Genomic DNA, 15,863 nt, shown 5'->3' on the forward strand with positions numbered 1-15,863 from the left:
TTCAAGAATCTTTTCCTTTCATTCTCATTGCCAGCTGTTTTACGCTGTTGACCACAGTTCCTGATCAATGATTTCTATATGCATACCCAATTTCCACTTCACTGTCATAAAGTTTGAGCTTCTAGCTTTGAGTGCTTCATTAGGCTACAACTCAAGTATCTGTCCTGCATATTTTATACTTCTTTTTCAATGTGGCATCCATATTTTGCTTTTTCAGATCTTACACAGCAAGAGCTGGACTGCTATGTCACCAAGTATGACATCAAACGCTTGGAAATGTACTCCAACAATCTGGTGGACTACCATTTGATCATGGATCTCTTGCCTATGTTAGCACGCCTTTATTTCTTGCGGCAAATGGGAGATACTCACTTATCAGCAGTACAGTCGGTAAGTAACAGTTTTTAGTGTATATCACCACTGGAAATTTGTCTGAATTTTATGAATATTTATAAGAATCCTGCTCCTTTATTTACAATAGTTGACAAACAGGAGATTGAATTCAAATGTAGGCATACTTCTCTTGAAGTTGATCCATGTTAAAGACATCACAAAATTAAAACCACAAACAAAAATATCTGGAAAGTGCATGTGCCATATTTACATAAACTTAAACTCTATCCTCAGGCCCTCTAAGGTCCATCAGTACCAACCAGCTGCCATGTCACTCTCCACCAGTGGCGTCATTGGATGTGGTATGGAGGGGCGTGATATCAGCACACCGCTGTCCCGGCTATTGTCAGTTTCATTACCTGCAGCCACTATTGCTCTGTCAGGTAGCTCCTCAATTGGCAGCATGGGGCTAAGTGCAGCCTTTTCCATTCCTCCCACCAATAACAAATACCTGACAGTACCGGAAATTGAACCCAGGCCCCCCATATGGCAGTCAACCATGTCGACCACTCAGCTATGGAGGTGGACAATATTGTTATTAATGATTAGGAACTGTGAAAAAATTTGTGAAATACATTTATTGAGTGTTCATCAGAAGGTCGTTCCACATTAAGCAGACCAATTTTAAGAAACATACCCACATGACCATCTACAATTTGAATGAAATTTTTAATGGTGATTTGCTAATCACTGCAACTAAGCTGTATCAAATTATTTCAGTTTTGGCTAAAGTTAAGAGAGTTTCAGTTTTGCTCTGTCTTAAATTTGGCTCCGTTCTCATAGAGCTTACAACTAATTTTTCAGCCCTCCACTGAAAACCTCCTAAGACATATAATTTTTGCATCTTGAGCTCAAATTTTGCACAGCTTATTTCTATTCATTAGCAACCATTCGTGAACAATTTTATTCAAACTAGAGAGGGTCATGTAGTTATGCTTCCTAAAATTGATCTGCTTGATGTGGAATGAATGACCTCAACTTTTCTGCACAGCTGCACTTGGCATAAAGAAAGTAATTAAAAAATTACAGTTACAAGATAGTTGAAAAATTGTGATTCATTTTTTCCCAACTTTGGCCCCAAGTAGCATGATAATTGTGAGGGACAAAGCCTTGAAATCTTAACGGTGTGTGATGTATCTGATGCATTTATTTTCTCTGGATTACTACTAACTTCAATTTTAAGCTGTCTCGGCTAAACTGTCATAGAGCCTACATGACAATTTGCAATCCGCTACTGAGAGCCAGGAAATTTTTTTTTGCAAAACTTGGTTTTATTCATTTAGAACATTTGTGCAAAACTTCATTGTGGTTGCTGATGCTTACAGGCGGGGACCATCAGCACACTTGGTGTGGAATGATCCAATTTGATTTCCTTTGCAAAGTCTGGATCAGTTTCAAAAGAATAAGCTGATCGTGGTGTTAGTTTGTTATTGTCGATTGGGCAATTTTACGCTAGAAATGAAACATCAAAAATAGCATTACGTGAGTGTCAGTGGCCTTGAGGCAAAAAAGATAGTGTCAATTTCATGTGCCAGAAAGGTGTTAAGTGTAAATAAATATGTTCTAGATAGTCTTTTGGAACAAGTGGATGGAATAAATGTGAGGGGAGAAGTGGATTGCAAAATAGCATATCAAGATGCTTTGACAATGAGAAAATTGAGGGATTGTTGGTACATGCACCAAAATCACCACATTTGATATCCTCTGACTATGGCCGATTCTCACTTGTCAGGAAATTTGTGGCTAGAAAATGATTTGCATCCCGTGAAAAAATCATGGCAGCTGAAGATGAGTATTTTGTAGACCTTCCAAATATTTCACTTAAAGAACGGAAGGTAAGATGCTCATAAACTTTTCACCATCTTCATATGTGCAAACACGTGTAAGCTTAGACTCAGGGAGGGCTGGGACTGAAAGAATAACCTTTATGAAATTAAAATAACTTTTTAGTAAAATGAAAACAAAACAGTAACAAAAAATGTAGGCAATCTGTTCAAAATGGCACATCCTTGTGCATCTGCTAAAGCAAAATCAGCTGCTGGATAACAATGAGTACTGTGTTACTCTGCTCTCTGCACAGTAAAATGCTCAGTCCTTTGTGGCACACATTCCTGCTTGAGCATATCCCACTCTTCTACAACAACATTCCTGAGGCATGAGGATGGAGGAGGGTTCTGGGAGTGAAGCATTGTAGGTCTCAGTTGGTCACCAGCGTGCTCAGTTGGGATCATTTCAGTAGATACCACAGGCAATTCCTTCAATCGATTCACTGGGTGGGCATGATACGCTCATGCATTATCGTCATAAAAGATGAACATGTCACCGATAAGCTGATTGTAGGGCTGGGCAGTTGGTTAGAAGACCTGTCCAAGTGATTTTTAAATCAATATATTATCGCTAGCAGTAGCACTGAGAGCAGTCTGACATCCATATATGATAGTAGCACAAATCGTGATTCACCCATTTTGTTGCCTAACTCATGGGGCTGCATGCCTGAGATGTGCCTGAGATGTGCCTGGCTGCCTCCATATTCTTCTGCTTTAATCCTGCCCTTGTTAGTAAGGAGAACACATTACAAATAATCCAAGTACCAGTTCCATTTCAGGTGTTTACTTGCTGACCTCCTTTGTGCACTATGGTGATTTTTTTTTGGGGGGGGGGGTCTTGTACTGTAGTTGGTAACAGTCACCTAGAGGCCGAATTGATTGAATGGGAGGCATTTGTGTATTGTCTGGATCAGCACAGCCCTGTTATTACCTCCAAAAAGACAGTGCACAGTTCTGTTGCATTCTTCCCGTAGTACTAGGAACTGTAATGTGTAGTTAGCGATCATCAGCTAGTGGTGTTGACCACAGGTGACCACCATGAAGCAGATCTTCAGTGTTTTTTCTGACACAAGAGCAGCTTAATCTTTGACTGGCATTGTTGCAGTATATGTCATTTTGGCAGGTAATTTCCCTAGATGACAACCTCCTGTTACAAAGTGACATGGCTTTCATGGTCTAAGCTTGAAATTACCTTTCAGGGCATGTTGACAGCCGGAGTAGTATACAAAGATACACTGTCATGGTCTCTATTGAGAGAGAGAGAGAATTGCCTTGAGAATGACACTGGTGACTGCACATTTATTTCATGTGGGCGTATGAGTATTGGGAAGCATATTTTCAATCATAAACATGAAATATACAAGCCCTGAGATTGGTGCAGAACTGTTTTTGAGTAGTTTACTCAGTGGAAAAAGTGTTCAATACAAGGTCATTGGTCTGAATGGGGACTACTTCAAAAATTAATTTTTTTACTTCAAAGAAAAATACATTATTCCATTTAATCCTGATTTAATCCTCCTCTCCTGTGACATGGTTGCAGACCAATAAAGTATCATTCAGTACCAGGGTGATAGAAGATGTGTGTGTATAGGCAAAGAGTATCTACATCTACAGTTATACTCTGCAAGCCACCCAATGGTGTGTGGCGGAGGGCACTTTTTGTGCCACTGTCATTATCTCCCTTTCCTGTTCCAGTCGCCTATGGTTCGTGGGAAGAATGACTGCCGGAAAGCCTCCGTGCACGCTCAAATCTCTCTAATTTTTCATCCGTGATCTCCTCTTGAGGTATAAGTAGGGGGAAGCAATATAGTCTATACCTCATCCAGAAACGCACCCTCTCGAATCCTGGACAGCAAGCTACACCGCGATGCAGGGTGCCTCTCTTGCAGAGTCTGCCATTTGAGTTTGCTAAACATCTCCGTAATGCTATCACACTTACCAAATAACCCTGTGACGAAACGCGCCACTCTTCTTTGGATCTTCTTTATCTCCTCTGTCAACCCGACCTGGTAGGGATCCCACACTGATGAGCATTACTCAAGTATAGGTCGAACGATTGTTTTGTAAGCCACCTCCTTTGTTGATGGACTACATTTTCTAAGGACTCTGCCAATGAATCTCAACCTGGCACCTGCCTTACCAACAATTAATTTTATATGATGATTCCACTTCAAATCGTATGATGAGTGTTAGAAGAGTAAGGAAGAAGATTGGGCTTTAATGTTCCCTTCGTGACTGTGACATTAGAGACATATTACAGGCTTTAGCAGGGAAGGGTGTTCATCTTCATCTACATCTATGTCATTACTCTGTAATTCACAATTAAGTGCCTGGTGGAGGGTTCATTGAACCACCTTCTGACTATTCCTCTACCATTTCTCTCTTGAAGATCACGTGAAAAGAAAGAACACTTAAATCCTTTCAGTGCAAGCTCTGAGTTATTTTATTATGTAGGTTGGTGCCAGCAAAATATTTTCGCATCCAGAGGAGAAAGATCCTGCCACAACAAAAAAGGCATTTGTTCTAATGATTGCTACACCAGCTCATGTAGCATATCTGTGACACTCCCTCCCCTGTTTCACGATAATACAAAACAAGCTGCCCTTCTGTAAACTGTCTCAATGTCCTCTCTCAATCCCATTTGATGCAGATTCCACTCCGCAGTGCATTACTCCAGAAGAGAACGGACGAGCATAGTGTAGAAAGCCAATTTAGTAGACCTGTTGCATCTTTTAAGTGTTCTGCCTATAAATCACAGTCTTTGGTTGCGTTTCTCCACAACATTATCTGTGTGATCATTCCAGTTTAAATTATTCACAATTATAATTCATAAGTATTTAGCTGAATTCACTGCCTTAAGATTTGTGTGCTTTATCACATAATCAAAATTTTGTAGATTTCTTTCAGTACTCATGTGGATTGCCTGACAATTTTCATTAATTAAGGTCAATTGCCATTTTTCACATTGTACAGATATCTTATCTAAATCACTTCGCATTTGGTTTTGATCATCTGACAAGATGCCAAATGACAGCATCATATGCAAACAATTGAAGAAGGCTGCTCAGATTGTATCCTAAATCATTTATACATATTAGGAACAGCAGAGGGCATACAACACTTCGTTGAGAAATGCCATATATCACATGTGTTTGGCTTGATGACTTTTTGTCGGTTGTTGTGAACTGTGACCTTTCTGATTGGAAATCATGAATCCCGTTGCACATCTGAGTCGGTACTCTGTAGCCACATAATTTGATTAGAAGTCCCATGTGAGGAATGTTATGACTTCCTTTGCACACTTTGTTGTTCTATACCGGACACAGGAGTGAGGAACAGATGCTGTTCATGAACAGAGAATTCAGATATTAATTTATTCTACATCCAATATCAGATAGTAAAATTAAACATAACTTTGTTGCTTTAATTGCAGTGTCAGTTGCTAATAATAGATTTTAATGTAGAAATACGTACAGATGCAAAGGATTTATAAATCTGTCACTCTTCAATACAATCTCTATTCAGAAGACGTCAAGCCCTGACCACTGTGAAAGTCTGTGAATGTTATTCATCTGGCAAACACAAAAAAATGGGGACAGTGCATGAAAGTTTGAACTTAATTACATCCATTGCTGGAGCTCTGGAGAGTGAATGTTTGCATGTTATTTGCAGTGGTGTAGTCATTTGTGGCAGCAGCGTTATGCTGTCACGGTGGCTGTAGGAAACATGGCAGCATGCATTTTTAAAGTATTGTGGCTGCTACAACAAGGAACACTGTCAAAATGCTTCTGAAAATGTAGAAATGTGGACTCAGTTTGAGATCTCCTGTCAATAGAACTCATTACTTCATGTGAGTAAAGAGCCAGCTGTGTTTCATAAGAAAGATGTTTTCTGAATCTTTGCTGGCTATTTGTAAATAAACCTTTTTATCTGAGGTAATTCATAATCTTCAGACACAGTATACATTCCAAAACCCTACTGCAAATTGATGTTAGTGATAGTGTGTGTAATTCAGTGGATTACTCCTCTATTTTCCTTTCTTGAGTGTTGGAGTGACCTGTGCAACTTTCCATTATTTAGGAACAGGTGTTTAGTTGAGTGTGTGGTTGTATATGATAGCTAACTATAGAGCTATTGTACCAGCATGCTGTGCAAAGAACCTAATTGGTATACAGTCTGGACTGGAGGACTTGCCTTTATTAGGTGATTTAAGCTGCAACAATTATATGTACTTCTAAATTATTCATATTGGCAGCTATTTTTGATTCAAATTGTGGAACATTTACTTTGTCTTCTTTGATGAAGGAATTTCTGAAAACCATTCTTAATAACTCTGCTTTAGTGGCACTGTCATCAACAACATTAACATTGCTATCGCAGAGTGAAGGTGTTGATTGTGTCTTGCTGCTGGTCCACTTAACATACCACCAGAATCTCTCTTGATTTTCTGCCAGATTTAGAGGTGGAGCTTCTTTGTGGAGCCTATTGAAAGCATCTCGCAGAGAAGTCCATGCTAAATTTTGAGCTTCAGTGAAACATTGCTAGTTGGAGATTTTGCATTCTTTTATATTTCACACACCTTTTTCATTAATTCTGCTACACTGTTCTTTCCTGTTTTGCGTCTCGTGAGGGATTAGTACCATGTCTTATTAATTTATTTGGTTTATATCTCTCAATTGTCATCGATACTATTTCTCTGAATTGAAGCCACATCTGGTCCACAGTTTCATAATGAGTTTGGGATGAGTGGAAGCTGTCTCTTAGGAAGGCGTCAAGTGAATTTTTATCTGCTTTTTTAAAGTAGATGTATTTTGCATTTATCTGTGGTGGATTTGGATGTTATGGTATTCAGTCTTGCTACGATGACCTTGAGGTCACTAATCCTTGTATTTATCACGATGGTCTCTATTTGCTCAGAATTATTTGTTGCCAAGAGGTCAAGTAAGTTTTCACAACCATTTGCACTTTGAGTAGGCTCCTGAACTAATTGTCCAAAACAGTTTCCAGAGAAAGCATTTACTTCAATTCCAGACAGTATTTTATGCCTACGACAAGCTTTGAACATGTATTTTCACTAACTTATCGAGGGTACGAGGGGTGTTCGATAAGTAATGCAACACATTTTTTGCTGGAAGCAAGCTTGGTTTATTCAGGATTCCAATACACCGTATTATTTGCCACTTTTTTGGGAAGGAATGCTATTTTTCAACATAATCTATGTTCAGGATGATGGATGGCCTCACACCACCTTGCTAGGAAGGTCTGTAGGCCGGTGTGGTACCACTTTACTGGTCAACGTTGGAGCTAACGTTTTGCTGCTCAATAATCTCCCTGTAACCCCGCAACGTGTATCCTTCATTGGCCCAAACAGATGAAGATCTGGAGTGCAGGGTGGATGAGGAAGAATATTCTAATGAAATTTGGGTGCGCAGGCTTGCATAAGGCCTTGTGTTGTAATGAGGAATTTGTATCTTTGTGGTGACAAACACACTGAAATGGTTTCTTCAGTTTCCTGAGGGTTCTCAAGAGATCAGACAAGAACCAATTATTAATTTATTCTGATTGTCAAGTATAATCTCTAATCCACACTAATTCATAGGAACTATCTACTTAAGTTTCACTACAAGATAAAGTACTACTAACAGCAACAAACATGCCACCATCAGCTGTTCTTCATCTGTCCTTTGGGCACTCTGTAAAAATTTCAGCTGGACTTATTTCTGGTTTTAGCCGGCTTTCCATACCTATAACAATTAGAGCTTCAGTGCTTTCTATTAGCACTTGGAGCTCTTGTTCTTTCTCAACAACTGCAGTATTGTTTGTTTCTACGTCTACACTCATCCTGTGCTTGCCCTGCACCCTTCAGGATTGATGCCCTTTTTGTAATTTTCCAAAATACTCCAACCCCAAAAAACTGCCCAGTCCCATCCACACAGCCCCTGCTACCTGTGTTGCTGCCTCCTTCATGTAGTGGATCCATTTTCTATTAAACGGAACCCAAAAGGCCACCACCCTATGGCACAAGTCAAGGAATCTGCAGCCTATATGGTCGCAGAACCACCTGAACTTCTGATTCACACCCTCCACTCGGCTCTGTACCAAAAATCTGCAATCAGTCCTGTGTGTGATGCTACATATAGTGAGCTGTGCCCTCATCTCGCAAGCAAGACTAGCAGTCTTTCCCATTTCAGCTATCTGCCCAAAACAGAGAGAATCTCTTCCAATCAGAAATGACACACATTGTTTGTACCGACATGAGCCACCATGTGCAGTTGGCTGTATCCTGTGCTTCTTGGCATCTGGAAGAACCAGTTCTGTATCTGGGATGGCACTCCCCTCCTTCAACCCTCCCCTCTCCTTCCCCGCACCATGCCCCCTCTGGTGTGCACATTGGACTTCTTGACCATTTCCTTTTGAAAGGAGACATCACATTGAGTGAAACCACAGAAAACCAAACCACACAACAATGTGAACAAGTTGCTGTTTTGTCATACATTCATCCCTTACTCGTAATTGACGTGGTATTAAAATATTGTGGTAAGGAACAGTGGCACAGTTGACAAGGGTAGCATGTGGACATGCTACATAATTTTTGGTGTATGTGTACTCAAGTAGTCCATTATTCAAAGCTACAGCTATCACCATTAGCCAAATCTTTGCCGTAAACTTTTCCAGGCCCAAGTCGCAGATGGGTACACAGTTTTAATCTGTCAGGAAATTTAAACACAGAACTGAGTTAGATTATTTTTTGGGAGAGGATATACTCCCCTTCAAGTGGATGGCAGGGTCGGTAGTATCACCTTCCTTCATAAACAGTTGATATCCATGGTAAGCTAAGAGAGTGAAGTGTAATTACCTACATCGAAAATGAGAAAAGTAGTATACAATAAAAGTTGAATATGTGTAGTGGCATTGTATTTTGTGTTCATTTGTAAATAGTACATGTTATTTTGACTGTAATATTGTGCATTCTGTGGTAGCATGTTTGTCATTCCCAATATTTCATCTTAATCTTTATATCGCCATTGCCTTTTTTTTCCAGGCAATATTACTTGGACTGGGGCTGCAACACAAAACAGCTGATGACTTGGCCACTGAGCTTGAGTTGCCAGTGTCACAGCTGCTGGGTCTTTTTAATCGTACAATTCGTCGGTTAGTTCAGTACCTGACAGGTGTTCTTGAGCGAGCAATAGAAAAGGATTTTGTGCAGCCAAAGCAAGACTTAAAACTAAATCCTTTAGTGAAGACGATGCAGCAAGAATTGGATGAAGCAGCAAAGGTGTGAATATGAGCATTTCATAATTATGTAAAACAGTATTTAAGTACTGGACTCCAGTTAGAAAATTATTAACCTCTTTTTGTTATTTCAGGACCTTAAACTAAAACAGCAGGAAGAATTAAAGAGGCTGAAAAATGAAAATTTGAGTCAGTATGTTATAAAAGGCTCAGAACAAGAATGGGACAGAGCTTTGTCAAAAGGAGCAAAGGGCATAATTTCTGTGAAGAGGTAAGCATATTACAATTTTTAGATCATTCTTGTTACAACACTCCACTCAGAATTGTCAACAATATAGTGTGCTGGAGGGAAGTTCATAGTTGAATTTGAAGTTGATAATGAAAAACTGTCAATAGATATTGAGTGAGATTCATTTGTACAAGAAATGAGGAATTACTTGATTGTGTGACTTTTTGCTGTAAGGTAGTTTTGGATGCTATTCAAAATTTTGTTTTGTTTTAATGTTCAAAATGCAGGTTGAACCACCTTCCACAGTGCAAAAGCACTTACATTGAACTGTTTGAGAGCCAGACTTCATCATCATAATTATTTCACAAGACTCTTATGAAAGTGATAAAGATAAAAATATAAATAAATATGTTAAAATTTAATGATTATTCCCCTTGTAACCATGTCACCCTAAAATACATTTCAACATCATTTTCCAGTATGTAAAATAAACTAAGTGGATTGGCATATGCTGTCCATAAATGTAGGCAGTATTACAGCACCAGCTATTTGTGTCAGTGTGCGATTTGCAGGGGGGGATGGGGGGGATTTCCCCCCCTCTGCATCAGACCATCCCCTCCTCTGACTTTAGTTTATGCATCCCAACCTGGGATGTTTATTTCCCACGCACTGGAGTAAAACTTTACATATAATTTAAATTTGTGGAGCCGAACACTGAAAGTTTTTAATACAGTCTTACTATTAATATGTTTGCTTATTAATTTTGAAAAAGTGTTATGTAGTAGTTAAGCATTTCAAAACATTTAGAACTAAATCATCATTCTCATGTTGTCATTGTTGCTTTCGTCTAAGGTGCGTCACCCGTTTACTTGCGAGCTTGCGAGAGAAGTAGTGTGGCAGTCATACCGCAGCAGTCGTACCGCAGAGTTGGGTGAGCTGGGGGCTGAAAGTCCCACCCCGGGCCCTGACACAGGGTGGTGACCAGCCCAGTACCTGTGCGAACATTCACCGTTAGGCCACCTTTTGGCAACAGTATGGCGTGGACTAACGCACCTGGGACGAAAGCACACATTACTAAATAACGCACCATCGTCTGCTTCTAATTCCTAGGATACTATTTCGTGGACCTTCTTTAAATACTTCTTCTCTCCCACCATCGTTTTCTTTTCCTTTGGTTTTCATTTCCGTTGTTAGCTGCGTGTGCAAGTACCAAGTAGGCCGCCGCTGCGATACTTTATCATCCTTCATACTGCAAGACAGACACACGTGTGGCACAAATTCTGTTGCTTTGGTATAAATTAACCTGCTGCATGCAACATACGCCACAAGATGTTGCCTGTTATAGCATGCTACAAGACGACGCACGCCACATTTCCGTAGCATGCCACAATGTTGCAAGACGTCGCTCCAGCGTAAACGAGGCCTTAGAGCCAGATCTGTATTGTATGGTGGATGTGATGTGTTGCGTACGAAACTAAAACCTGCAATCAGATCCAAACGTCGTGGAAAACTGTGAAGAGGTGTCATCCTGCAGCAAGATAACGCTCACCCACATTCTGCCAAACTGACAGCCGTCGCAATAAAGGGAGATTCGAGGTGCTGGAGCATCCACCATACAGTACAGACGTGGCTCCAAGTGATTTTCACATGTTTGGACCCTTAACGGAAGCACTACAGGGAAGAAGATTTGAAAGTGATGAAGGCGTCATTGCTGCGGTGCAAAATTGATTACAGATGCAACCGAAAAACGTATTTTCTGATGAAATAAAAAAAAAAAACTCGTAAAACGTCGGGAAAACTGCATTGAAGTCCAGGGAGGTTACGTAGAAAAATAACACATGTTTCAGTTTTCTATCATCAGAATAAGTGCAGCTTTTCACAAATGTGCCTTTACTTTTTGAATTCCCATCGTATACCTGTATATAGATGATTTTGTAAATAAGCTTTACCTATAATGTACTTTTATAAAGATATAACAAGCGATGGCTTTTCTGACAGTGCATTCGCGTGAATAGTGAGTTTCAGTATTAACATCTGTTTATAAATAACTGTTTAACCATGGGTAATGCCACGGTCCAAGCTAGTAACATATGTAATTATACTAACCCTCTAAGACATGCCCCCCATTGCTAAAACCACAAATCGCACACTGATTTGCGTGCGCAGTCTGTATATCTCCAGAAAAGACTCACTCAGATACAAAAACATACACAGCATGGCTGTGCAGTTTGTGTTCATAATCAAGAAATCAAAGATGATGCACATCTCTGCATAGATGGTCAGGGGCATGAATCTCATCATACACTGAATGTCAAGAGTATGACTACAAAGTAGCTAACATGATGCTGATGTTTTAAAAAGCTTTTGAAATGTTTAAAAAGTTGTTTTCTCTCCTGTTCCTAAATGCATTTTCATTTGTCCTGCTTCGTATTGTAATTTCTAACTGTTCCCGTAGATTCAGTTTTCTACACTTATCCTCCCAAAAAGATTGGTCAGTTTCATGGAAGTGTGTGCTTGTAGCCATCTTTTCAAAATTATGAAGCTAAAAAGCATCCCAGTGTTCCTTATGCCTCACTTTGTAGGACCTACCAATCTGACTGATGTAGTTCATATAAGAACTTCTGTTACACAGATTTATTTATTTATTTATTTATTATTATTATTATTTTAATACCAGCTTTGTTGTGTTTATCAACTTTCTGTTTTAAATTGTTCCCTAATTTAAATTGTAACAACGTTGGTTTCAAATGTAACTTCAGCATTTAAAAGCTTACAAATGTTAGCTACTTTCTGTGCTATTTTACCTAAATGCAGAATCATCATTCTCTTAACATTTTGCACAACAGTACCATATGTAGAGATTGGACAAAAAATGGAAACATCAAAAATATTACGCATTATCATGTGTAATATAGTGTAGGAAACCAATTGGATTTCAAAACAGATTCCAGTCACGTTAGAATGGAAAAATACAGGTCCTACGTGGTTTTCAAAGGATCTTATACTATTCTCCCTGTAAAATAGTAGCAAGTTCAGGTAACGGTGATGAAGGTAACTGGTGATCATGCAGCTTTCTCTCGAAAGAAGACCTCAAAGGCTCAGTAATATTGAGATCTGGGGACTATGGCAGCCAGGGAGATGTGACAGTTCATCCTTATTCTCACGAAGCCAGTCCTGGATAACGCGAGCTGTAAGAACTGGTGCTCTGTCATCTTGAAACAGGGCATCACCGCTGGGCATCAAACGTTGTACCATGGGATGGACTTGATCAGCCAAAATGTTCAGGTAATCCTTACAAATAATGCGACCCTGCAGAATAACCGTGGGGCTCATGAAATACCACAATATGCTGCCCAGATCATCACTGAATCCCTGCCATGTTTCCCTCTTGGGATGTAAATATAACCAGACTTTTGGATACAATCCAAACAGCTCATCTGACCATATGACTTTCTACCATTGCTCCATAGCCCAGCTGTTATTGGTTCTGAAATTGCAGATCATCATGTAATTTCCTGTTTATGGAGCTCTCTTCGTGGTTTTTGGTGCTGACATTGCTTCGGGGAGTGCGACAAACCATTCTGCAGTGATTCTTATTTTTCATCATAATCCTCTCCAGTGACCATTTGTCATGTTAACACACTTTTATCAGTGTTGTGACTTGGTGGATGATGTTTTCTCGCTTTTCCTGCATGCAGTATAAATCTTCAGTACAGTGCCCCTGAAACACAGACATTTGGCTCCCATGGTTATGGAAGCACCTACCATACAAGTGCCAATAATTTGCATCCACTTGAATTCACTTAGTTCTGACATAATGCATTCACAACTATACAGTACGCTGTTCTGACCATGACAGACACTTGCAACATATTGAGGACGTTGCACAGGTGCTGTTCATGGTCAGGTACAACAGTGCAACATGCAGGTTTGGCTAGCATCTGAATTTATGCACAAGCATGTGTTTCCTGTTGTGTTTCCATATTTTTGTCCAACCGCTATACATTTCAGTTTGCAAATTGATGTGTGTTACACATTTACAGACATATTCACAGATGAAATGTACATTTTATATGGAGTCTTATATGAAGGCATTATTTCAACAATGGTACACCTGAGGCTTAAACATAATTGAGTGATCAAATTCTTTGACTGATATACCTGAAATATTGCAGTCCATTGCTTGTTGCAAGGGTTTACCATTTCTTTCTGTTCTCATCACTCAGTTATGTTTAAGCCTCTGAATCTTGAAATGAACAAAACTGGAAGTGTACCATTTTGGAAATAAGCATTTCATATGTAACGAACATAGCTACCATATGACATAATTTTAACGTTTTTAATTTAAAATTGTTGTAGTGGTTTCATTATGTACGAGAGTTCTGGTTGTTAGTTCCTTGTAAAAGAACAGAATTTCACTATGATAGAATAAAAATAGTCTTGGTTGCGAAATTATTTGATGTCAATGGAGCGTTTCACCCTTTTGGCGACAGGAAGGGGATCTGGCCACCCCTTCAATTAACCTCGCCAAATCAGACAATAACCCACTCTCCCTGCGGAGAGTGGGACACAGGCACAAGGAAAGAGAGAGAGAGAGAGAGAGAGAGAGAGAGAGAGAGAAGTGTTTCACCCTTTTATGCCATCATCAAATTGTGTAAAAGTAGCTGAATATAAAACCCATCGATTATATAGCCATATAAAATATAAAATGGACACAAGAGTAACTGGTTACGTAATCCATCCATTATATAGCCATATAAAATGGTAAAATGGACACAACAGTAACTGGTTATGTAATCAATCCATCACAAAAACATATAAAATGCAAGGTGGACGTAGAACACAACAGCTGGCACCACCATAATAGTACAAAATAGTGCCATGCTTACAAAATTAAATGTAGTATGAGCCGCATGCAGCACAATGTCCTTTTGGCATGCACACAAACACTACTGTGAAATTACTGTGTGCATGCCAAAAGGACACCATCCAGCAAGTGACACACTGCATTGGCCCTACTTTGTACTACTATGGCAGTGTCAGCTGGTGAGTTCAAGACACTGTTCTGTCCATTTTTCATTTTACATGGCTGGATAGCTTTCATATCCAGCTACTTTTACACAATCTGACATTGTCCCAACAGGCTGAAACACAACATTGACATTAAATAATTTCGCAACAAAGACTGTTTTTATTCTGAAATAATCTAAAACTGGTTGCTGTAGCACCCTGCCACAATGGAATGGAATAATTTTTACTCATTATGAATTTTTCCATTATTTTCAGTGGTGAGAAAAGAATAAATGAAGAGGCGTCAATCCCAGAAAACTCTGGGAAAAAGAAGAAGAAAAAGGAGAAAAAGTCCTTCAGTTGAATGGCTGTTAATTATAATTAACTATGTTAGCTTAATATAATGTATGACAAGGAGGACTGAAACTTATCTTGACCTATGCCCCCAAAGTCATAAACTTTGTAAAAAGTGTTGTTTATAATATTTGTTGTCAACTGTAAAAGTTTACTATTTTAACAGTGACTATGTACATATTCAAAATAATATATCTGTTAATTTTTGTAGTGTTTGTATTTCTCAACTTTCTAAAGTTTTGTCCCTTCTTTTCATCATGAACATTTGTTATTTGGTGTCATTTAGCTGTGTCCTGCCACAAGTAAAGGAATCTGAAAAGAAAAGACTTCATGCATGAACATGACATTGCTAATTTTGCTAAATGAAAGGTACGAATAAGTTCAAAATTTGTGCTGGTTTTATTTAATATCAGCAGTGAATGCAAATTAATCTGTAATATTCTTGGCTTCTGCTGGTTTCAGCATTGTAACAATTTGTCTTTCACAGTATCATCGATCAGTGCAGTCTAGTGACTGAAGTCATTGACTATGAAATAAAACGTTTGAGATTTGCTTAAGCCATTCTTAAGACTTTGGAAGAATTCACTGCCTTTGGGGAATGAATACACATGGATAAATGTCTTCTTCATTACGTCAATGCTCTTTTTAAAAGTACTAAAAAACAGAAAGTAGCAGATTAAGGCACTCTTTTGTGGTAGAAGATGAGAAAGACAAAGAATCACCATTTTTTATTTATGCAGAAGCGTAGAAGGTAACGGAAATCACTACACTAAATATTTGACTCCTATCAGCTGGAAAGAGTGTCATCAAAATAT

General features: G+C 39.0%; 1 protein-coding gene across 1 annotated transcript in view; it reads left to right on the top strand.

The window, feature by feature from the left end:
• Positions 1 to 15,254, top strand: part of LOC126094919 (RNA cytidine acetyltransferase) — an 84,422-nt gene extending 69,168 nt beyond the window's left edge. The window contains exons 17-20 of the mRNA XM_049909566.1: positions 218 to 390; positions 9,262 to 9,498; positions 9,590 to 9,726; positions 14,971 to 15,254. Coding sequence (XP_049765523.1) covers positions 218 to 390; positions 9,262 to 9,498; positions 9,590 to 9,726; positions 14,971 to 15,058 — 635 coding nt within the window. The 3' untranslated portion in view covers positions 15,059 to 15,254. The remainder of the gene's footprint in view (positions 1 to 217; positions 391 to 9,261; positions 9,499 to 9,589; positions 9,727 to 14,970) is intronic.
• Positions 15,255 to 15,863: the final 609 nt, after the last annotated feature.

The sequence above is a fragment of the Schistocerca cancellata genome, chromosome 8 (genome assembly GCF_023864275.1).
Source record: "Schistocerca cancellata isolate TAMUIC-IGC-003103 chromosome 8, iqSchCanc2.1, whole genome shotgun sequence".
NCBI classification, from domain to species: Eukaryota; Metazoa; Arthropoda; class Insecta; order Orthoptera; family Acrididae; genus Schistocerca; species Schistocerca cancellata.